The sequence below is a fragment of the Aulonocara stuartgranti genome (assembly GCF_965226115.1).
Source record: "Aulonocara stuartgranti genome assembly, chromosome: 4".
NCBI classification, from domain to species: Eukaryota; Metazoa; Chordata; class Actinopteri; order Cichliformes; family Cichlidae; genus Aulonocara; species Aulonocara stuartgranti.
This window is the reverse complement of record NC_138942.1, coordinates 33,561,669-33,587,755: the sequence shown is the minus strand read 5'-3', so window position 1 is coordinate 33,587,755 and position 26,087 is coordinate 33,561,669. Positions and strand designations below refer to the sequence as shown.

Here is a 26,087-nt window from a genome sequence, read left to right as displayed (position 1 = left end):
TTTGAAATCTGATACTAAAGCCACCATCTTTATTCCGTCTGTGTCCATTTTGAGATATTGCCTTTTATGTTACAACAAAAATAAAATACACGACAAACCAAATAATAACAGAGGGATGTTCTTTTCTGAAGAATGCACTTGCTGAAGAGTCAGTTGACCCATTTGGGGGGGGCGATCGTGGCTCAAGAGTTGGGAGTTCGCCAACAGGAAGGTTGCCGGTTCGAGCCCCGGAGTCTCGGTCGTTGTGTCCTTGGGCAAGACACTTCACCTACTGCCTACTGGTGTTGGCCAGAGGGGCCGATGGCGCGATATGGCAGCCTCGCTTCTGTCAGTCTGCCCCAGGGCAGCTGTGGCTACAACTGTAGCTGCCTCCACCCGTGTGTGAATGGGTGGATGACTGGGTGTGTAAAGCGCTTTGGGGTCCCTAGGGGAGACTAGTAAAAGCGCTATACAAATACAGGCCATTTACCATTTGAGCCCATCAATTTGTTTAAGCCAATTCAGTTTCATTTATATGGCACCAGTTTATATTATAAGCACAAATCCAGTAATATTATAGACAGAACTATCACACCATCCCCTATAAGCAAGGACAAACAGGAAGGAACATACTATAAGTGCAATTTATGTCTCTCAGTAATAACATAATGTAAACAAATGGGTGCTACAGATAATGCCTAATAATCAAAGCTACATGTATCTGCGTATTTCTATAGTAACTAACTGCTTGTGGTTAACAGCTCACGATTTTGCAAGGAGCAAATCACAACAACAGTTGCCTCGAGGCACTTTATATTGTAAGGTTAAGACCCTACAATAATACAAACAAACAGAACAGCAGCAACAGCAAGAAAGTCCTCGGTTTGAATCTGCTAGCCAGCCTGAGTATACATGTTCTCCGTGCCAGTTTGGCTTCCAACAGGTTTTTCCTCCCACATTACAAAGACATGTTTGTTAGTGTTGTTAATGAATATTAATTGAATGCGACTGTGAGAGTGTGTGGTTGCCTCTTTGTGCTAGCTTTCTGATGGACTTGGGTGAAATTCCTTGAAATAGGATAGGCTGACTTGCTCATGTGCCCAGATAACTATAAGTTTTGGAATTTTGATATGGGCCAATGTATTTGGAGGAAAAAAGTGGATAAAACAGTTCTATAAAAATAGGAAACCAATTTGGTTTCCTATTTTTCATGACCAAAACTAATACTGGTTATTTTGGATCCAAAAAATGCATTTAGACTGAAATAAAATGTGTACACTGTATGACAGTTTGCCCATACCTTTACCCAAGCGAGCCTTATTCCAGTGTATGTCACTCAAACAAAGCATATTTGTATTTGGTGTTGTTGTAACACTGCTTCTTGGCAGTAAGGCTTATACTGTTGGAAAGCCTGTTTTAACACTTACTTGCTGCCACATTTGTAACGAAAATGCATTTTTGTGGGTTGAGCAGCAGAGTTGATTATGTGGGTTGCGCCCATGAAAAACTTGTCAAATCTTTTCTTTCGGTGCCAGACAGGTTATTCTGCTACTGACTTGTTTGTTTTTTGTTTACTGGATTAGATGATTTAAGTCTGAAGAAACAAGACATACTGGCTATTTAACAATTTATTCATTTAACAAACAGGGGCTTCAGGAGCAAGCATTATTATCTTGGAGATCAGAGTTTGGTTGCGAACTGTGTTAATATGCCACTGGTTGCAGAATCTCATCTTAATATCTCTGTGCATTGAGATTGCCACAATAATGACAAGTCTGTCTTTCTAATGAGGGAGATGCTCTGCCACACCATCATGTAGCCTCCACCAAAAGCCGTTACCCTATTGGTGCTGCCATCTCCACATCTTCTGCGCTGAGAACTGCCTTAGGCTAAATCTGACCTCAACACTGAGCATAAAGTTCTTCCACATGTTTAGGTTCTAGTGCGCATGTTGGGCCTAATGGTAAAGGGCAGTCATGACAGGCCAGGGATTTGCTGTGTGCATCCTGTTCCAGATTGTCTGGATAAAGGCCGTATAGTCCTGTAAACCTTGTAGAACACTGCATACAGTACAGAGGAAACGGTCTTCTTGTGGTGTCAGCTCCTGGGGATCTTAACTTTGCAGCTTGTCTTTGACATTCGATTATATGAAACTTGGCCTTCAATTTGGTGATGGTACTAGGGCTCACTCTAAAGAATGTTGTTATTGGTTTTGTGGAACTTGTGCAGCTTGAAGTCAACCTGTGGCATGTCTCCTACTCCCTATGGTGTGCTTTGAGCAGACGCAAGTTCAAAACAAGAGTCAGAATAAGCTGTTTGGTCCAAGTCGTTCATTGGCGCTACCCACATGCTCAACTCTGCTACTCAACCCACTAATGCATTTTTTTTGCATAAATGTGGCACCATTTAAGGGGAAATAAAAAGGCATTCCAATAGTATAAGAATTATTGCTAAGAAGTATTGTTACAACAAAGAAAATATCAACCAAACAGAATTACCTTAGTTTTTGTGCTATGTTATTTTTGGGACATTTTTAATATAAATTCAAAGATATGTACTTCACCAGTGAAATCAGAAAAAAGGGATTCTTAGTTCCAAGTATTGCATATCTGTTGATATATCTCATAAATTGCATTATTATTTTTTTTACTATGTTTCTGTAATGAATATGCACTTAGAATGCAAACAGTAGAAATGGCCAGTGCAGGGTTTTACATTGGTTGATTGTGCATTGACCTATTGGTAATTTCTCCAAAAGGTGGAAAGGTAATTATCATAAACAAACTCCTATGCACTTAACATTTTACTCGTAACTGTTAATTCACGGCTGTTCAATGTGATAGAAAGAGGTGGATTATTGACTCTATTGTGTTTGGGAGTTCCTGTCACTGTCTAAGCTAGTGTTGCTTTTGTCTGAGCATATTGTTGTAGCTATTCTGTAGTATTTGCATTCCAATTAGCCATTGAAAGGTTTATAGTGCTTAGAACTTAATTTCATCAGTTTGAAAAGTCAGTTAATGTGTCAGCTAAAATATATAAGTTAAAAAGATCTATTTAGTTCATGTTACATGTAATGATGAAAGTAATGTCACTCAGACCCAAGTTGACTCTAGTGGACGCGGAAAGTAAAATGTAGACTTGGTAGCAATAACTATAACTCGAAGTGAGCACAGACAAATGTAGTCGAGAGCTGTGTCTTCTCTTTATTCATTTCCCGTCATTTTTTTGTTTTTGTTATGTCACCGTTTAAGGTCACAGCACATTAAACAATTAAATTTCCCATCTAACCCCTTCCAGCCTGTCTTCATTGTGTATCCTGCACTGTAAATACATTGTCCTTATGTAACTGATTTTAGTGTCTGTAATTGTATTATTTTATCTGTACATTTTGCCACATCCTGAGCAGTATAGTAAGTAAAGTATATAACACTAATGGTTACCATCAGACCTTAATTTAGTAGAATTTGTGGTCATTATTTCAATAATTTTATGTTTAGAAATGTAATCCTTGTGTATATGAAAGGAATTTTTTAGTGGTTGTCTGGCAAAGAACAGTTGACACTACATTATTGATACAGGAAATGTAGGAGATGATTGAAACCCCTGGATGACGCGATCGTCTGGTATCGGTCGATATCATTGTGCATCAGTGTCAGGCTTATGCATTAGCGCATTACAGAAACCTTGAGATGTGCACACACACACACGAAGCCACATTCTCATACACTTGGGCAAAAACAACCAAGGTTCTGCAGTATCTCCGTTGCACTTAAAATCTAAGCATGCATGTGTTTCTGCACTGCATGGGTCAACTTTAACAAGCAAATAAAAAGTGACCCCTGCTGCTTATTACTTGTTTTAATTAATGTGTTTTTTTCTCATCTCGCTCCCTCAATATGTCTCATTCATGAATCCCCCTCTTTATTTGCTTTCTACTCTCTAAGGGGTCACATGCTGTCATCTGCCCAGTAGCAAGTTGTGAAGGCTTTAGTTTTATAGTTTTTACTTTTTAGTCCTCACGCAAGAAGGAAAATTTCTCCCCTTTATTTCCTATTCATCCTGCACATGCCTGATGTCTTCTTATACCATAATGTACTGTGGAATACCATGTTGTGAATGTATATGAATATTTGGATGGGAAATTACTTAAATATAAAAAAAAGTTGATGATAAAAAGACTTGATAACAAGTCCAGATAACTTAGTAAGTTGCTTGTTAGGCCTTTAGCATCCAGCTAGGAAGTAGCAGTTTATCTAACTTGCTGCTGGCCCATCTGCTTATTTATGGTTCACTCGGTTACAATATTTTGTAGCCACACAAATGGCTGGTGCTAGTTATTAGCTAGGTGAGTCATATATATCCATTAGTAGATATCTTAAGTTCCAACATTTAAGCTTGTGAGAGGACAAGCATACTGAGAATTTAATTGGTTCTTGCAGTACTGATTGTTTTCTGTTCATTCACTGTAAGGTTGTGCTTTACAAGTATTTGCATTCTATATTTATATTGCATCAAAGTCCACAATATACATGGAAAAATGAACTCACCTAAGTATATTATGTAGTAATCTGCCTATTAGGTTTAATTACTCATGTCAGAATTGCAAATCATTCTAGCTCAATTTAACTCAGAGTATACAGAGTATGTATCTTTTTTCATCTTTAAAAATTGTCCTCCCAGGTCTTGGCAATCAGGGGACAGAAAATAATTATTCTAAATAAAATCAAAAATATCAGAGGCTCCTCTCGTTTCCCCCAAAACATACTTTCTGCTCGGCTTCTAAACAGAGTGTAAAGGTACAGAAGAGGATTAGGGCCACTGGGGAAAAAATTGCCGTTTTTTTAAAATCAAGAATTCCAAGATAAAAGAAAAAGCTTTTTTTTCCTTTTTCCAGTGCCCCGAATCCCCTTCTGTATAAATGTCTTTACACACCAGACGCCCTAAAATTCTTTTTCAGACTCATTTGTTCTTACTGTTCCAGTTCACTGGACAAATTTGCAGCATTAATTTTTTTTTAACCAAGTTCAATTGTTTATTTTTTGAGGTTCCAAATGAACTGATTTGACCAGTCAGACAACCGCATTTGGCAACAAGTGCATTTGTAGCTCAACACATCCTCCAGTACTGAATATACAATGAAATGGAAATAATAAGATACACAGACACACAGCCAGATGCTGCTTTGGGTCAATCGGATCTCTGCAATGATTTCTCTGCCTCCTTAGGTGTGGTCCAGACTCTGCCAACAAGAGCTCAAACTGCCTCACTGACATCCGGAAATATGTATGAAATCGATTGTGATACAACTTCAACTCCAGGATCAAACTATGAACTTCTCCCTTTATTGTGGGTATTTTTCAGTTTTCTAAATGAGCAAGGAGGAAACAAAGAATGTCTTTAGGTGTTCCTCCTCCTTTTTTTCTCCCTGAAGAGTGTATTGAGTTTATGTTGGTCTGGACCTGTGTAAGATTACCGTCCTCAGCCCTCCTTTCCTTATAAATGTGACATACCACATTGTAGCTGAAAGTGCTCAGTCATTTAGTCATACAGAAGGTTTGAATCCTCTTGTGTACTGACTGTATTCAAAAACAATGTGAACATACTTTTTAAACATAATCCTCAAAGTTTTGTCTGTTATTAAGGGAATAAGAAAAGGACTTTAGGAAATATCAGAAATGCTCCTGTGTTTCGGGCTCTGTGTTTTATCAACAGCAGCTGGCAGGCTAAGCCTGGAGGCTTGGAGAATAAAAGGCAAAGTCAGCACACAGGATCTGTACCTACATGTTATGAGCAGATAGCAGTTGTTAGTGGTATTGAGGAGTTAGGAAAACAGCAGCATCTCACTGGACCCAAGTGATATTTGCAGGTATGTGGAAGCAAGGCTTCACATGCAGTGCAGGGAATAGACTAGAATTACCAAAGTGAAACTAAGGGGCATTTTAATTAAAATAATTCAAAGAGTGTATATAAAGATCAATCTTAGTCCTTAAAGTCATCATCATCCCCTCAAAAGTGTTCTCTTAATCAACAACCATCATATCCGCATATCTAAATGGCTGAATAGGTCTCCCTCCAGTGACTTCCAACATACTAAATGAGTGTTTGTAGAAATGACACAAAGTTCAGGGACATCTATTTGGCCACAAATGGTAAAGATCTTTACCACAAACAGCAACATGACTATGAAGTATTACGCTAACTGTCCATTGTTGCAGTCCCAGCAATGAGACAAGCATGGCTATGCTCAGAGCTCTTAATGATTGCACTTTTCTTAAAAAGTCAAGGAAAGGCATCCAGCAAACAATCAGGTATCTTTCGTCATGCTAGCATAATGTTTGTTTTGGAACAAATTTTCAACGTGACTTATAAATACATCTTTATTCAGTCAAAATGTTTTTTGGGTTCGTGCTTGCAAACTTTGACGCAAACCTAAATCACCTTTTTGTTAAAAGGTTTTTGGAAAAACAGTGTTGGAAACGCATAACAAACAAATGACTTTTACCCAGGAAACTGGGATTTGTACCTTATACATGACCATTATTTTAGAGTTAGGTAGCTGATTCATTAGGAGATGTGATCAGTAATAGTGACAGCAGCTCAATATAACCACTTCAGTAAATCTGGCTAGTCTCATGTTCAAGTTGATCTTCTCAGGTATATCCACACAGCTTCCACATAGCTGTCTGTTTTTTAGATCACTTGTTGGTAGTCCCCTTTAAGCAGTTTCAAACACACCCAATTTCATGAGGAGAATTATTCAGTATAAGAACTATGTCTTCAGCTGTGACTAAGCAGTTTTTTGCCATTTTTAATTAAAAAGTGCAGAGTTTCGTAGTTCGAAGGCAGCACACCAGATGAGCAGCTAAACCAGAAGAATGCTTCTCCTGTTCTTTTATCCAGCATTCATGAGGTTTTGCACCATGACATCATTCCCCAGGGATACTGTTAATGGAGAGATCTATCGAAAGGTTATCGACATTCTGAGCAAACAATGAAGACCGAGTTGAAGGAGCATAGTTTTGCTATACTGTACTGGTGCAGGGGGACACAATAGAACTTCAGAGGCCCAAAAACAACAGCTGATTAAAGGCAGAGATTAAAGGCATACAAGGCGAAGATGATGGCCAAATTTAAATCAGGTAAGGCATTTGATAAATACAGAGCATTTCTAATTTTTGTAAACACAGACTTCTCTTCCATTTTTTTGGTTACCATGGTGAACTAATAAATGACTGGTTGCCTGAGGATGAGTGGGTTTTATCGACATCTGGTCTTTTTAAGCCCCTAAAGCAATCAACTGAAACAGACTCTTTTTGAAAAATGTGAATGGTTGTTTATGTGTGTCACGTGGAATGATACTTTTCTTTGTTCCCTGATTGCTAAGAACTGAGAGACCAATTTAATCAAAACAAAAATTAAAAAACTACATTTTGATTGCCAGAGGTGAGAGTTAGTGTTGGAGTTGTCACACTTGATGAATTGGTCCTCGGAGGGTTAAAGGTCTCTGCTCCCGCCCTGCTCTATCTGCTATTGTGTATGTGTGGCCCTTTGGTTCGCTCTCAGTTTTTCTTGCCTCCTTCATTTGCCAACACTTCAGCAGACACCGTTATGTTGCCATGGTTCCTCAGCCTCCAGGAGGCTTCCGTCAGTTCATTAGGACAATCCGACATGTCTGAAGTATTCCATAAAACTCTATGGTGTGAACTCTGCCAGGGGCAACAGGATGCTGCTCTTGGTAGCAGATTAAATCAATTGAGGTCTCCTAAAAATTTCCAGTGCGGGCTTTCTTTTGTTCCAACGGCTGTTTGATGGTTGGGAGAAAACTACACAAGAAAATGCTTGTAACTTCCACTCCTCTTCCATACGAATCGAGGGCTTTTAATGTAAATAAGTCCATTAGACTTCTGGCGTGAACAATGCATAATGCTCAGGTACTCATCTAATATGTGTTTACTGTGAAAAAGACAGCAGTCAACTGTCTTGATTTAAGAGGAAGAGGAAGAAAATTGTCCAGTGGTGTAAAATAATTTACTGTTGCAGTTAAATCGCTTCCTGAAAAATCAAGCCCCTTCATGCTCAGGTGCAAATGACTCCTTTCTCTGCTTCTTCATTTAATGGCACGAAGGGTGCAGTGTCATTAATAACGGATTATATTTTCCTGTCCCAACCCAAAATTACACATTTAGAAGCACTATACGAATGATTTCAAGCGTTTGTTATTATCAACCTTAACTCTTTATATGATGTGATATAAACAGATGGTTTACACTGGACGACTCAGTTTAATTCATTTTAATGATTTGAAAGTATTTCTATTGCCTCATTTCACAACAATGGCACTTCACTGTGTTTTCTACTGTAAAGTAAAGACCCTGGGATATTCTAAGGTCTGATGACAGTCTGTGAGGAACAGTAGAAAGGAAGAGCACAGCTCAGTAGGCAGTTTGAATGTGAGGGGGAAAGAGGACAGGATAAAAAAAAAACAGTGGTGGCCTCCATTATGCCACCTTGGCACAACTTTAAATTTCACAGCTAATGTGTCATTTGAACAGAATCTTTGGTTTACATGATAAAAGAAACGAGTAATTTTCTTCTCTACACTATTTATAAAATCACGTTTAAAACACCGGTCAATCTGAAGAACAATCTTCCTCTGAAGCCGCTGGTCTCACCGTGAGAGACCACAGCATTCAGCTTAACTGGACTTTCACCTTATATAAATGCATAAATGTTAGTTTTAGAAGCAAAGTATTGTTATTGTGTGTCATTAATAAAAACAAAAACAATGTCATATTGTTAAAAATCTAGAGAGAAGAATAATGAAGTTCTTTGAAAATGATTTTACATTCACAAACTGTCATGAATCGCTGTGCGGCAGGCAGGAGTTGGACCCAAAATGCAGGCACTCAGGCACGAGGTTTAAACACAAAGAACTCAGCTTTATTCGCTGGCAGGACAAAGTCATACAAAGCAAACTAACCCACAGAGAGACACAGGGAGATCCACACAGCATGAGGGACGACACGACACTGACTCAGAGAAACACAGGGTTTAAATACACTGGGAAGTAACGAGGGGAATGAGACACAGAAGGAGGGCACAGCTGGGAGAAATCAGGACTGACGAGACAAGCAAAGCAGGACACATTCACATAAGACACGGACCATCAAAGTAAAACAGGAAGGATCACACAGAGACGCGAACTTGACACAGTGGAGACAGCAACTAAGAAACAGAGACATAAACCATAAGGCAGAGGACTCTAAGAACCGAAAGACACAGAGGGAAATACTCAGCTGGGAACACAAGAGACTAGACTAGAGGGAGTAACAAAAGACCAACCATGAGAACATAATGCACAATGCAGAGTGACAGAAAACAAGAAACTCAAACATGCAAAGACACACAATTACACAGAACAGAGGGGGCACAGAGAAACATGAAGGGCAAGGGATCAAAACTAGAAGCCATAGAATAAATCACACACAAGTACAATAATCACAAAGAACTAAAAACGCTGGGTCAGGGGACCCAGGACCGTGACACAAACGTTTTTATTTATGTTTTTAATTTTGAGGTAAAAATTGAATGTAATGCATTTTACAATAAAGCTGTAACATGACAAAATGTGGAAGAAGTGAAGCACTGTGAATACTTTGTGGATGTAGTTGCCTCTTCCTGACATGTCTTCCTGTTAATAAAACGGAGTTCTTCTTTCCCACCATCACCAAGTGATCACAGAGGACTGAGAGCTGATTGGAGTTTTCCTACTATAATAATGTTGGCTCTTTACTATAAAACCGTTGAGAGGATTGTTGTTGTGAACAGGCATTTCATACAGTAAATAAACTTGCACTGGATTGAGTTTCACCAATTACTATATTACAACAATGGAATGTACTACCTTATAATGCCCCTTCCTGACTTCTTGTTTTTTTGCATATTGTTTGCAAAAACATTTTTAGTATTTGACAAAAATAATGTACAGATAAAAAGATAGTAAACACAAAATACCATTTTTAAGTGATAATTTAATTTATGAAAGGATAAAACCGTACCTGGCCTTACTGTATGAAAAAAAAAGTAATTGCCCCTTAAATGTAATAACTGCTTGTGACATCCTTGGCGCCAAAAACTGCAATCAAGTGCTTGCGGTAACTGGCAAGGAGTCACATCTCTGTGGAGGAATTTTGGTCCTCTCTTTCTTAATTCAACCACACTGTTTTTTTTTATTTTTATCATGAACAGCCTGTTTAAGGTTATAACATCAAAGCATCTCAATCTAATTTAAGTCCCAACTTTGACAACCAATCAGAGGTGGACTTACTGGTTTGTTTCAGATCAATATCCTGCTGCATAACCTGCGTGCACTTCAGTTTCAGGGCACAAACTGATGGTCGGACATTTTTCTTCAGGGTTTCTGCTACACAGCAGAATTCATAGTTCCATCAATTACGGAAAGTCATCCAGGCACTAAAGCAGCGAAGCAGCTCGAGACCATCACACTACCACCACCATGCTGACTGTTGCAATGATGTTTTTTTTAATGAAATTCTGTGTTTTACAGCAGATGTAACAGGACTCAAGCTTTCCAGTAAGTGCAGCTTTTCTCTCATCAGTCCACGGAATATTTTGCCCCAAAGTCTTGGGAATCATCAAGACTTTGGTCAGCAGTGTTGTTTCCTTGGATCTCTCCCATGGGTGCCATTTTTGCCGTCTCTTTCTTATTGCAGAATCATGAAAACAGACCTTAACTGGGATAAGTGAGACCTGCAGTTCTTTAGATGTTGTTCTGGGTTCTTTTGTGACCTCCTGGATGAATCACCAATGCGCTCTTGGGACTATTTTGGTCGGCCGGCCACTCCTGCGAAGGTTCAGCACTGTTCCAAGTTTTGTCCATAGTTCATAATGACCATAGTTTACTGGAGTCCAAAAGCCTTAGAAATAGCTTTCCAGCTCCTTCCAGAATGATAGATGACTGGCAGACTTTGTTTCTCAGTCGTTCTTAGGTTTCATCTTCTAGATCGTGGAATGATGAGTTGCTTTATGAAATAGTTTAGCCTTTGTCAGACAGGTTTTATTTAAGAGATTTCTTTATTTAGCATATCTGGCAGTAAATAGTGAGGCTAGTGAAATTAAATTCAGCATTCCAATTTTTTTTTATTAATCTCAGTTAATTAATAATTTAACAGAGAAGGGAAGTTTTTCCACACAGGGCCAGATAAGTTTGTATAGTTTATTTCTCGTCATAAATGAAACTGCTTTTGTATTTATTCATCTTACCTTGTCTAACATTAAAATGTATTTGATGATCTAAAACGTGTGAGAAATATGGAAAAAAACTAAGAAATTAGGGAGTTTATCACGGCACTGTAGGGATTTGCTTTTTCTGGTCCGAAGAAAACATGAAACTCATGTTTTCACGCAAATCTTCAAAAACCGTTCAGCAAATCAATTTGATGCGAAAGGATTAAGCCTCAGTAATCCAGTTTGATGCAATCCACTACTTCCTAGACTTCTCCCTCGAGGGCTGGAGGCAGAAGGATATTCCCTTGACTGACAATTACAGATAATTACAGCGTCAGAGTGAAAGCTTTATTTAACAAGCTGTGTCCTAAATTACCTATAATTGACGTGGTCATTTTATAAAATCATTGACAATGTTTGACGACTCTTTTTGCATTTCCAGATGTTTGCAGGGGTGAAAGACGTGACTTGCTTCTTCTGATTTACGACTTTAAAGAAAATGGCTTTGGGCCACAGGGACGCACAAAGAACTTAAACTGAGGAGGGGATGTGTTATTTTAGCAACAAGTTACTGTTGCCAGAATTCGATATTCTATCAAAGGTGCAAAGACAAATTACATCCACCTACGGATTTAGGTTAAATAAACAAAATCAGCGATAGGTTTGATTTATTTCAGATAACAAAGGCTAACCTAAATCTGCTATTGGCAAACTGATAATTTGGGATTTTAAGAGGTCGTTGAGTTGAAAAAAAAGAAGTTTGGAATTTAAAGTTGAAACTTATGGAGACGGTCTTTGTAATTCATTGGTGAAATAAAATGAAAAGTTCATAAAAATGTAAATCAGCCTATTATTTTCCACCAAACACCCCAATCCCACTAAAGCTTTCTGAGGAAAGAAGTGAACAATGAGTTGAATGGAGAGGAGCATGAAGTCCAATTATTTTAATTTAGTCAATTTTTCACTTATGTGGATTATAAAAATGAAAAAACAGTGAGCCAAAAAAAAAGAAAGAAAGAAAGAAATGAAAGGCTTTTACGAAACACCCTAAAATGACTCTTTATACTGACACTATATACTATATAAGTGCTATTAGTACTTTTTTATATTTGCCTTTTGCACTGGATCCTACACAGAACACAAACACACAAATGTCAGCATCACAAGAAAGTTTGTTTTCATCTGTGTTTTAATTTTATCTGTATTTAACATTAAAAAACCAAACTGTTCATTAAAAAATATTTATGAGGACGCCCTCTTTTTACACATGTACCTGCCCGAGTGTAAACCCAAATAAAAGGCAAAGAAAAAAAGAAGCCTCCGGAAAAGTCCGGAAGCAGTGGTGGCATTAGCTTTGAGTTATAGTGTTAACTTGTAGCTTTATCAAAATGTCTTAGCAGGCAGAGCTGCTCTGGAGGCAGAACTAGGCTTTTTTTTTAACTTAGGTAAGGTTATTTAAAAAAAAATATATTTAAAGCTAAATTCCTCCTCATACAAATGAAAAGCTGAGTTCTACTGCTACTGTAAAGCTACATTTGACATTTACCATATTTATACTGTAACTGAGACTTCCTGGACCCGTGGTCACCAGTACAAATGCAGTCTCGCTTTAAATTGGAGTCGGATACGCACAGTTTGATATTAGGCAACTGGCAAAGTAAACACCAAAAACATGACAGTGAAATACTTCAAACAGGTATACACAGTGCTATGGCTTTGTGTAAGTACCGAACACTTACTGCTCAGCCTGGTAGATCTGATGATTCACTCCTCATAGCTGAGTCTCGGAGAAGTTTATCAATATTCATATCTCGCTAGTTATATTTTACAAATGAGACCTGAGCCACTTTGTCGATCCCTTATTCCAAGGCTTATCAGACATCATCAACACACCGCTAACAGCTAATAGTAAATTCAACTCGTCTGAAAATTGTACTGATTGTAGTATTTCTTTCTGTTATAATATTGTGTATTTTACAGCTATTTTAGCAGTTTCCCCTATATCTGTCCACTTTAGTTTTATTGCATAGCTGCTGCTTATATTTTTGCCTCCAGAGTGGCTCAGACTCTAAAAAATGTCCTTGTCTCTTAGAGCTTCAGTTCAGCCTGCCGGAATAATTCCGCAATTTGTCCCAGAAGCGTCGCATCTCCCCGTCTGTCACATCATCTGAGTTCTTGGCATGGGTTCCTGCTGGTGTCCGGGATACCAGTGTCCAAAATTGTTCACATATCCTCCTGAGTGCACCGGTGCACCTTTGGCAGCCATGCTGATATCCCACAAGGAACACGGCGAGGAGGAGGCTGGTGGTGGAGGGGCAAGGTGTTCTCCCTCGGGTCCACAGGGCCCATTCTTCATGATCTTCTTGTATTTAGATCGTTTATTTTGGAACCATATTTTCACCTAGAAAAAGAAAAAGTACAAGAGTTAAGAGTCATACAGGAAACGCTGTGATTGGATTGAGTGATTTATTACAAGATAAAGACCAAAACTATCATAAAGTGACTGTTTTATTTTAAGGTCATGGGCTCAGTAAATAATTTTATTTAAAAGAATTATGCAGCACCGTGTTCTTATTTTGTCCTCTTTTTTTCTTCCTCGAGTTTTTAAAAAATCAGTAACCAACACAACAGTGGGTGAGTCTTTAACCATAAATATACATCTAAAAACACTTTGTTCACAACTAAAATCAAATCAGGTTAAACTCTCATTGCACCCTTGTGGTTGTATACGAATACCAACAAGTCAAGTTGGAGTTTACAACTGTCTTTACCAAGGCACATATAATATGTGCTTTATTAGCATCGTCAACCCAGCAGCCCAAAAGAACTGTACAATCACCTAAAAATCAAGGTGGGTGTTGTCACAATCTCTCCTATAATTTTGTCATTAACCACAAAACTAATCAGTTTTTCCTTGAGTTCAAATGGAGGGTTTTTTTTACCAAATTTGAAGAAATTCCCTCAATGTGTTGCTAACAGTGGATCACAGTAAAATCTAATCCGATCATCCTTAAGCCTGAGTGAACCCTCCTTCACCACAGTTACTGACAAGAAGAAAAGATTTCGATATAGATGACCTGATAACTGAATCATTATAAAGTCATTGCTATCTAGCACTAACAGCTGTGATGACCAAAGGTAAGTGATGTGCATGAGCAGATTAACATTAGCTTTGGGCTCCTTAAATCTAGGTGCTAGCTTAGGTGCTTCCTTTAAGTTGAACTCAGCGAGGAAGCAGTTTTTCTCTGCACAACTGTTTCTGTTTTTAGTTTTTGGAAACATTAAAAGGTTTAGCACATGTTAGCAATGATACCTAATGATGTAGCGGTGATAATGTGATACCTGCGGCAGGCAAAAACAAAGTAAAACAATAAGGCAGTGTAAGGTTACATAAACCAGGCAACAATAGGCAGCACATGTAAGATGTGCCTATACTTCAATGCGGTACTAACAGAGAGTAAGCTTGGAGTAATATTACAGGGAAACTATAGTTAGCTCCTACAGCTAAAAACACCAGCACATGATAAGGTACTTGAATCACACTGTCACACCCACATTACTCTGCATACAGCTCCTTTAGGGTTTTAAAAACTATCTTGGTGTGACACATAAAGCTGTTTATTGGAACGCCTGCATCTTATAGAACGACGGGTTCAATGGAAACTGATGGTCAGCATATTACCCAATCCTGTGAGTATATTAGCCAGCAGGTTCATACAAAAATATTAATATGTGACTACAGGCATCATATAATTAAAATATCTCAAAGTATTTAGATGAATATCACTTCAATCATTTATCAGTGGTTACAGATGATTTAGTTACGTTGTTAATATAATTGGCATTTCTTTGTTTCCAGCATGCTTGCAAATTGAGCATCAAATTACGCAAATATGCCTGTCGGCCAACCTGTCAGCTTAGCGGGAACGAGTGAATCATGTATAATTGTACAGAGCCAGTGAAGGATACTTTTGTCTGAAATGGGTTTTAACTGTGCTGTAAAGGGGAAAAAACCTGCGCCCATAGCACAGTTCTGGCTAGCAACAAAGGAGAAGAAATATAAAAGAGTGAGCAAAAGAAAAGAAAACACTCTTGGCCCTGAAAGTGTTTTCTTCTCCAGTCCTAGGAATTATTACCCGGGGAGTTTATGGGTATTTATGAAGACTGTTGTGAAGTGGTTTTATGGAAGATATTTTAATCTATAAAAATTCTAATTTCAGAGTGCTGTAATTGATTTGGAATATGTGGAAAAAATTATCCCTTTCCCAGTAATCCCAAAATGTCCAGCTTTCACACCCAGCTTTTGAACTGAAACAGCCAGAAATCATGCCGAGTGAAATTTGACATTTAATTTAAACTCTATTGTTCCAATATATCCACTGACGCCAGTCACCAGCTGTGAAAAGCATAGACTCCATAAATATACGATATAATATATGAAAATTAAAGGCGATAATGCTGCTTTTCAGAAATTAAAACTAATTAAATTGTAAATTATCCACTTTGAATTCTTCAAGCTGCAACATTTAGGAAGGTTTTAAATCATATTAAAGTTCAATTATTAAATTAATATAATATTAATCTTAATATAAAAAGTGATAGTCACACACTGCATTGAATACTATATAATAATCCCCTGCAGTATTACACTGTGGATGAAAACCTGAAGGATTGGAGTGTAGCTTAAGAGGCCAGGAGTCAATCAACAGCATCCTCAGTGAGAGCATGTCATCTGTAATTATTGGTTTCATATTCCAGCAGCAACACGGAGCTGACAGTTTTCTGAGTGTGTGGCTAATGACTCTGACTTTAAGGGAAGACGGTGGCTGAAAGGCAGGCAAAAGACCACTGAGGGACACAGAGTGTGTGAAAATTAACAAACTTAATTGTCTGCATATACTAAAGTCCTTGTCAAAAAAGGTTTTTTTGTCCAGATGTCTTCCATTTGGAAGTTGTATAGATGGCGTGTATGTGTGTGTTGGAGAGATGGACAGAGATAGGGAACGTTTCGAGGAAAAACATTAGAACAGTGCTACGTGCCATTTCTCAGCTGCGTTGGGAACATTATTTTTCGATGGAAAGTGGTCAGTCGCTGGCTGGCAGCCTAATGGCATGATCGCTATCTTCAAGTGTGTGCGAGTGTGTGTGTGCGCGTGCATTTACGTGGCCGTGGGTGAATGCGTGCACATAAACTACGTATGTTTTCCATGAGTGTGCCCGTGATCAGAAAAGCTCACCCGTGTACGTGAGGAATGCACAGCAGACGCAGCGGGCCAACACATATAAGCACACAGGCTAGATGCAGCTGACTGTGGGTTTCAGTAGGACTTGTTCTGTGTCTTCTATTAATTATGTCGTAAAGAAGCCTAAAAATATAAAAAGTTGCTTTTTGTTTAAAATTACTGCACATATTTTACCTGCAATTCTCTATATTTACAGCAATACTGGTTAGCCTAGCCTAAAACATCAGAGGTTTTTATGTTTCAAAATCATTTGACCAAGAAAAAGGAGTGGAAAGTAAACAAAATAGAAAGTATTTATTAGAGAAAATGAAAGAAAATAATAAAATTTCAAGGATCGCAGGGTTTTAGTTCTACATGACCAGTACATTAATAATATACATTATTAATATAAGCCAATATTCATCCTCAGTTCCTGATTCAGATAATTTTTCAGTGTATCGTAGTTCGTGCATGACATGATCTGACATATAAGTACAAGGGGAAACAAAGACAATTATTCTAACTGACACAGCAAAAGCTCTTCACTCTTTTCCAGAAAAGTCATTTTTTTCCTCCCTAAAAATATAGGGCTTGGGTTTGGGTTAACACTGAGGATGACTTTGACCTCAGAGTGTTAAAACATTGTACCTAATCTAGTTAATCTCTTGGTTTGTTTAATATATTTGTTCCCATCTGTCTATTTACTGGCTAGTTGGACCCGTTTCCATTACTGTTGCCACATTCCGAAAAATTAAAGTTAAATTTGCTAATAGAACCAAGAATTGGATGAAAAATAAAAATCAAGGTTGAAACGTACAGGCAAGGCAACTCTTGATTAAAGAAGCGGAAGACTGTGTCAAAGCTGAAGGCAGTAAACCTTTTAATTTATGAGTGTCTTGCCCAAATACTTTTGATCCCCTGAAAATAGTGGGCTGTGTATACAAGATGCTGAAGTTCAACAACGCTTAAGTGCAACATTTTTCCCCAACCACATCACCACATCAACTGTACCGTGTACACCAACTGTACTATCAACTGTAAGCTGGATATGAACATTTCACAAAAGGCACCATCATCTTCAACATGTGGCGTTGTGCATAGGGTGTATTTAACGAATGCTGCTTTTTTCGTTCTATTGTGGAATTTCTGAGTGTGTTATAATGGAAACATTTACACATCAGGAACTGGACATTTAAAAAATCCAGATAAAAGGACAAAAAGTAGTGAGTTATTTTGTACCTAGCCTACAGAAATGCAACAAATGTAACAAATGGTATGTGATACTAATAAAAGTAACTTCAGTAACTTTGTGCCGTGTTTCTGAAATGGGAACTCAAAGAAAGAAGACTCCCACACGCTAAACATCACAATCCAACATACAAATGTGCTGCCATTCCTCAAACTACCATCACATGTGCTCTCATTGTACTCCACAATCAGCTGAATCATACTGTGTTGATCCGTACAAACTGACTGCCTTTGATCCAAAACACCTTGAAGAACAAGGAGCGAGTTCAAAAATGGTGCTTCTCAATGAGCATACATGTGAGTATGACTTGTAGCAGACCACAATAAAAAAGCAAACCACTATACCACTACAAAAGATGAAGACAAATGAATGGATCATCTCTTACTTCTAGTGTAAACATAGCTGCTGCAGTTAATTCATATGGGATTAGGACAATTCAGCTGATGACATCAAATGCTGATGGTTGCTGAGTATGCACACACATGCAGGCGAGCATGGATCGTATTTCAAATATTCCAAAACAGTGTCATCTAATGTTTCCCCAGTCGGACACCTGCTTTCTATTCAAACCTTTATTCTTCACCTTTTGGACAGGCGCAATGTATCTGTGATTATTCTACACAGAGCCTACAGTGTCATAAGCCCATGGAAGTAAGGCACTGCTATAATTTGTTGTTATAGATTCCTGTTATCCATAAATAACAACGACTCTGCTGACTGACAGAGTTGGCCACTTTGTCTACAGTCTACATGTACCAGTTACTCACAGGGACAATACTTCCTGTTTTCCAGCTCTGCACTGGTTCTCCCAAGAGAAACAAAATGTTTAATAATATCACTGTCAGACTCTGTCGTTGTTGGCTGTGCTTATGTGAAACTTCCACTTTTTCAGTTTTCATTAACTAGAAAATAGCTGAAACCAACTTATTTATCATATTTAAGAAACTACAGACAATGACTGACTCTCCTCTTGGTAAGTCAGTTTGCTTAGTGCAGATGAATTTGGTAGTAAATACATCCTACCATGAGCTACCATGATGGCAAAAACACTAGCTCAACTCAAATAATACATCACTAGTTCAAGCACTTTAACAAGCGTTTGGACATCACAGTGTTAAACTAAGTTTTAATTGTATCAATTATATGAAATTATAAACAAAGTTATTATTACTTTATTTTGAATTGATGAATGAATTACATTAAGTTGGCAATAGAGGTGCAACAAAAGAGACGACACAGCCATGCCTCTTACACCCTTCTCTTGCACTGAGTCAGTATTACACTAGCTGACAGCAGTGGATCACTGGAGCTAAATATCAACATAAAATTTGTCAGTAATCTGGATTTTCCAGCGTCACTACCTCGTGACTTCTTGGCACCTCTCAAATGAAGTTTTGTGTTGAACAATATCAGGAAAACTGCCCGACAAAGCAAATCAGAATCAGCAATCAGCTTAAATGAGCACATTGCTAATTTAAGCAGGCCCAGTAGTAAACACAGACACTGACAAAATAAAGCAGTTAGTAAAACACGTTCCACTGTTTTTCTTTGTCAGTTACACAGATATAGAGATTTATGGCTGATGAGCCCCAATGAAAAACACAACAGTTTTTCAGTATCATTAAAAAGGATTTATTCAAAGAAAACACGCTGGAATGGAAAGCATCTCTCTGGTCTATGAGTGTGTTTTCTTCATTAGTTCTGTTACGATTATGTCATTTGCATTGGTAAGTTTTAAAAATGTTCATTATGTCTCATAACGAGACCAACCAGGTGTCACACTTTGTTTTTTATCACTTGTCCCATAAAGTTGAGTCTCACAAAAAACACGTGCCTTATAAAGAAATGTGAATCTACCCTCCCCCCCAAAAAAGTAAATAAATAAAATAAGATATATTTGATCCTAAAATGGTCAGTGCCAAATGTATATAGTGCTACATTTTTTGTATTTGTTAAATAAATACTACAAAATCTACCTTTAATCATTAGCAATGTGTTCCACATTGTACTACACAAGCATGCTCCATTCCCCACAATTAGTTTCATGGGGTCCAGTCATAATACTCAAAGCAGTGCATGATGTTAGGTGAAATAATCAGCCTATACACGAATCATTACAACCAACTACACGTTTCTTTGTGGATTCCAACTGTACATAAAATATTTTTGTATTGAATATATAGTTAGGGCTCCTATTTCTAAAGCAGTCCATGTATTTTGCAAAATGTGTAAGTTACTACATTTCGTATTTTGAAGAAAATGCACCTTCATTCACACATTTGCCTGTTTTTCTAACGCTATGATAAAACTGAGGATCGGGGGATTTGATCTGTAACGTAAAGATTCAGAACAGCAGATATCGAAGTGTTGTTGACTGGATAAAAGCTGGATTGCTGCTGGCTAACGTGGTTCAACCTTTATGGACATTTATAAAAAATGTGAATTATAAATAAATGTTAAAATATCCAATTAAATCATTTTTACCTAGACGCCACAACAACACGATGCAGCTTCACAGACAAAACAGCAGCTGTTGGGATTCGTTTGCTGGTGTCTCCACATGTGTATGAGTGCGCACACACATTTCAAAGAGATGCAAAACAGGCAGAAAGTCCCAGTGAACCAATTTTGAACCTGTTCTGGTGACACGTGGAGACAAATCTGCGCAAACGGTTTCCAGCACACTGCTCTGCATTTTCAAATGTTTTCTCCCATCTCATGCATTTGAAGATTTCATGACAGAGTTTATGCCATATTGCACTTATGTTTGGCTACATCAATGTCTAATTCACAGATGAAGGAATGTTGGCATCAGTCGGCATGAATGTACCAGCGCTCGTCTTGTTTGGGCTTAGCAGAGAACAAAGAAAACAATCAGAGGTGTGATTGAGCTCGGTTAAGAAGTAGCTCTAATTTTGTGTCATGCATACTTTGGAAAATAGGGTGAAATTGCAACTCACACCCTCTATTAGAGTCACTTCACACTGGAAATGTTTTCAAATCTTCACATCATAGGCAATAATGTTTTTACCTTAGACAGGTTAATTATATTCCTAAAAGTGTCATTCCATCCTGCTCACATTTTAATGCCTAACATATTACGAATGTTCAAATTTAGGGACCGTCTACACTGCTTTATTGTGCATGCTTTGTCCATGTGTGAATAGCTCATACCAACCTGTGTCTGCGTGAGGCCCAGTTTGGCGGCCAGGTCGGCCCTCTCGGGCAAGGCGAGGTACTGGGTTTGCTGGAAGCGCTGGTTGAGAGCCTGTAGCTGCAGGCTGGAGTAGATGGTCCGAGGCTTCCTGATCTTTTTCCCTTTTCCATTGAGCCTCACTTCTCCATTTTCTATCACCGCTGTGGGCTTCTCATGCTCTGCGTTAGAAGGGAGGACAGAAGGACGGTGTTCAGAAAAATGTTAACAGTGGGATTTCAAGCTGGGCTCTTCTATGTCACAAAAAGACTGTAGAAAATCATTTTAACATTTAAATGATTACGAGATATAAAATATTCATGTGTGAACACTGAAAATTGATGTTGGACAAAAAAAGTGGTTTATACTATAATGTTTTTGACATAAATTCTTTTTTAACCATTTATTATATTAGAAATTGTACAAAAAGTATAAATAACACTGAAAAGTATTTTGTGAAAACTGTCCCAACATCTACAATTCAAAGATAAAAAAAGAAATCTCTACATGTGTTGATTAAAAAATTGGCATTCAAAGATTTTGGATTCAAAATACTAACAACAATTAATAATAAGCTCCCCTCTAAAATTGGATGGTGCTGTTAAAAATGGATATAGCGCAGAAGCAGTAGTTAACTTCACCCAGTACTCAAGGCTAGAAAAATCCAGGAACCTGAAGTAACACTGGAGGAAAATAACCCGCTGATACTGGCTAAAACTACTACAGCTACAGTAAATCAACCCACAGCAGCTCATTTTTACCCAGTGATATTATGTAATGATTAAAGATCAGGTAGCGTCACAACTATGACATGTGCAATGATAGTGAGTGGTGGTCCTTTTCAAACCATGTTGACTTACAGTTATCCAGACATCAAAGCAGCTCAGCTTTTCTTTGTGTTTTTTGTATTTGTGTATTTTTTTCAGGAAAGCTATATTGTGCGTACGTACACCCCCTCTGATCTTTGTTATGACATGAGCTCACAGCTTGCAGTGGCAGGAAAGAACAGTTGTAGAAAAGCCAAGGCCCCACAAGATGCTTGCATTCTGTATCTGAGCTACGCTCTGAGCTGACGCGCAGCAACACCGGGGGACAGAAGCACAGTGGGTGCTTAGAAACGACCTGACAGGGGAAGGTTTCTTTTAGAAAGAAAACGCGCTAGTGTGTAAAACACTTATTAGCTCAATCTGGCTCACATATCCATATATAATAAAACGTATATGTATGTTTTTAAGGTGTGACCCTTGTTCCAAGAAACTGGACATTTCATAAAGGTGACCAAAGTGTCCAAAAAGAACTCCATGTCAACAAGCCCTGCAGAGTCCCTCACAGACCAAGATTTGTACAACACAGTTAACGTGTAAAGTGATGTTTAACTTGTATGTATTGGGTGAGTTAGAGCGTGGTGTAAAACTCCAACAGCAAAAGTCCAAGAAGACAGGTTTTGGGTGAGCACCAATGAAAATCTGTCGTATTTATTTGTGTTTTTGTAACTGATCATTTTCCCTGCCACTGATTCCAAATCTGCTTTAAAAATGTATAAACTGCAGTTGCTGTGAAGGATTGTGAAATGGGCCTTGAGCTGATCCATCTGTTCGTCTGTCGATGCGCATTTACAGAAGCAGAATTTATTTATAAAACCAGTCGAGTAAACCTGATGAAAGTACTGCGTCATGTTCACCTGCGTCATGTTTATGGAGAACTTCTTAATAGCAATGAACTGGTCTGCATTGGTGCATCATATCTTTATTCTCTTCCCCCTCCTGCCCCCCCCCTCTTTCTTAAATAGATAACTATCATATCTGATATCATATCTCACAGTACAATAATATTGAATGGGGTGCATTGTTGTATTTTGTCATGTTTCTCAGGTCTTTGTCTGAATTTCTACGAACATTATTGCTAAGGATTGTCTTATTGCATTGGAGTCACACTGGGTTAAATATGTACACTTGGGTTTTAAGGGGTATTTATTATTTTCTTCTTTTTTTTGGGTTGTATGGAAGCCCCAAACGCAATTTCATTGTTCTTGACAATGACAATAAATAAATAAATACTAAATACTAAATAACTTTTTTTTCTTTTTGAGAAAACATAAAAACATTGTGTACTTTTTCAGAATTTTATTTTCATTTTTAAGCTTTTCTGCCCTTTTTTATGTGTATCTAATACAAGACGGCTGTTTTCTGTCTCTCTGAGAGTCTCTGTCAGCGTTCCTGTCATCTCAATATTTTGTAAACTGGTGAAATAAGTCACCAGATTTTAAGCTGAATATATGCTGAAATGACCGTAAATACTGCATGTGAGGCAAGGACATTTTCAGTATAGACAAAAAAAATAATCCTATGTAAAGATTTAGTTTAAATGAACGTGTTTTTTATGTAATAGTAAATTCTTTAAATAATAATGATGAAAATAAAAATATAAAATTAAGAGCAATTTTTTTTTTTAAAAAGTGAAAATGTGAAAGAAAAGTGATCTGCACTGGGATATTATTTAAAACAAAAGAAACAGTCGTAATCGTCCCGGTATCTGTTAACTGCTCCTGCTGCCAAATTCTGACGAGACGTTTTCATCTTACGTGGAGTTTTATTTTTATTGGCGTTTATTGTTTTTTTCGTAGCTTTAATCTGTCATATTACACAAAATAACTGCACGTCTTTGTCAATGAAGCAAAGACATAAATAAGAATATGAAGTAAATGTATCAGGTTTTCCCTTTGGGTTGGATTTTAGTTTTGTTACACTTTGAAAAAAAAAAGCTCAAATCTATAAAACACTTTTTTTTCGTTTAAAATGACATTTTCGTTTAATTTCGTCCATTTCGTATTTAGTTAATTCTGTTTATTGTGGTAGTGTGATAAGTCAGATCACAGGCTTTGGTGTCTGCTCAGAGGGAAACGTGACGGCTAATATTTGGAGCATGAGGATGAGGCTTTGGGTTTTGGTGGGGAGCGCGGGACACCACAGGGCCTGTGCCGGAGAGTCACACAATCTGCGCAGGCCTTAAACACATCTCCCGGCCAACCCCAAAATACGCTAAACACAACGCTGTGGCCGACCTGTGTGTGGATCCAATTATTGCGTTCCGCTGCGGCTTATTTTCATGTTTCTGTAGACCCACTTCAAGAATTTTAATGGTCCGAGTTCATCCGCTGTGATTATCCTTATTAGTTTTGCATGTTTTATTCTTTTAATGTCCTCTGTGATTAATTTCAGACTGAATTACTATTAAAAATGACACATCGAACTATTAATAATGTATTTTAGCTTGTTGTCGGATTTATTTATTTATGGCATCTTTCAGCACATTTAAACTGACAAATAAATTAAACTAAAATCCCACGAACATATTTAAAGACCAAAGTGTAGAAACAAGGAAATGAGCAAACATTTATTCATTTCTGTGCGTAAACCTACCCGCATCGTCCAGTCTGGTGTGTCCGAGCGCGCCGCTGTGACCACCGTGCTGATAAGGCAGGTAGGCACCGGGGTGATGCGCGCTCACTGGACTGTGGTAGGGTGGGTATCCCAGCGGGCGACCGTAAGAGGAAGCCCCGGAGGAGAAGGGCCCATCGTGCTGCGAGGGTCCGACAGCGTGCAGTCCGTGGACCGGATAATGGTTGTGGGATAAGCCTGGCGAAGGTTGTTGATGTCCAGGGTGTCCAGGGTAGCTGTGTCCACCGAACTCCAAAAACGCGGATTTGGACGGATCGGACGTTACTAAAGTGTCTGATATGGAGCTCATAGTCATCATTGGGGAGAGGGGCAGCGATGTGCAGGGGAGAGAGGACGACGGGTCGGCTATGACCTACAGATGAGGGTCATGATAAGGCAACTGGTTTAAAAAGAAACAAGAAAAACACCCCACAAGAAAACAGAAGACTTTAAGAAGCAGCTCTTTAAAAACAAAGCGTCTCTGTATTCCCGTGGAGTGACTTTAGGTGGGTCTGCCCTCCGCTACATCCCAGCTGAAAGCTCCACAAACATCACGCTCAGTGTTTAAAAGCATTAAGTCCAACAGTAGAAGACTGGACGAATGGCAGGGAAACACGCAGACCAACAGGGGAAGTCAGCGAACAGAGAAAACAAAACAGGAACTCTTAACCAAGCAGCAGGTTTAATTACGAATATCCTTCGACGTCCTCCTACTCTTGGGCCAAAACAACCAGGTTCCCGCTCGATTCCCCGTTTGTTGTAAAGAGACTCCTGGCAGCGGAGAGAACTGGAGAGTGTTCCGAACCTGAGAGCGCACTGCGCGTCTGCTCTGACCCCCTCTCTGCCTCCATTTGGCACAAGCAGCGCGCTCATTGGCTGCAGGGCTTAACCGTGTCACACAAATCACAACCGGCAGCGGCGGGGCAGCCGGCTCTTCCCGGAGCTTGTGGCGGAGAGAGGGCCTTAAGAATGCCGAAAGAAGCCTTCAAGTTAAGAACGGCCATTAAAACATTTTTCCGCAAGTGTGACAACATGTACAAAAATAAATAAATAAAAAACTGCAGACATATTTTCCTTTCATGAGGTCAACAACTGCTTGGATCACAACAGTTTAACGAAGGCATTTTATTAATACTGACTGACGAGCTTATTTTTGGGTTGATGTGTATTTATTACTGTGAAAACGATTCGCTTCTTTAATCTGCGAGGACCTCTGGTGTTTAACGGAATTGGTGCTAAACTTTTTAAAGTACATTGTATTAACAGGAATGTATTGTACAGGATGTTCGAACCCTCTGGCAGAAATAACAATAAAATGTATACATAACCTATTTTAAAGTCATTAGTAATTCTGAGAGCAGCAGACAGATCGCCTCATTAAACTCCTTCCCAAAATAAAATTCTTCCTGTTTGCCAGAAAGCCAAATAAGGCGGATGAGGATGATTGATATTTATAAGATGCTGGCGAAAAGTTGGTGTTTTTAAATGTTTTTATTTTATAATATTTTTTATTAAACACACTGTCAGAGCAAAAAAAAGTTCTCAAGTTATTGCTCTATTTCTTTCATTTTCATTTAAGCAAAACGTTAATGTAGAAACGACACACACACACACACACACACACACACACACACACACACACACACACACACACACACTGACTGCGGCCCCACACCTGGAGGACAATCATAACAAACACTGCCCTTCCAGAGAAACTCAAAACTTGTGATTTTGGCAGAGCAGAAGCTCGGACACTGTAA

General features: G+C 38.4%; 1 protein-coding gene across 1 annotated transcript; it reads right to left on the bottom strand.

Moving 5' to 3' along the window:
• Positions 1-12,397: 12,397 nt before the first annotated feature.
• LOC309704551 (homeobox protein Dlx4a-like) lies at positions 12,398-25,291 on the bottom strand. Its single transcript, XM_082529771.1, has 3 exons — positions 24,310-25,291; positions 20,876-21,072; positions 12,398-13,627 (listed from the first exon to the last, which is right to left on the bottom strand). Exons 1-3 carry the CDS (start codon positions 24,644-24,646, stop codon positions 13,385-13,387), a joined length of 777 nt encoding a protein of 258 aa, XP_082385897.1. The 5' UTR covers positions 24,647-25,291; the 3' UTR covers positions 12,398-13,384.
• Positions 25,292-26,087: the final 796 nt, after the last annotated feature.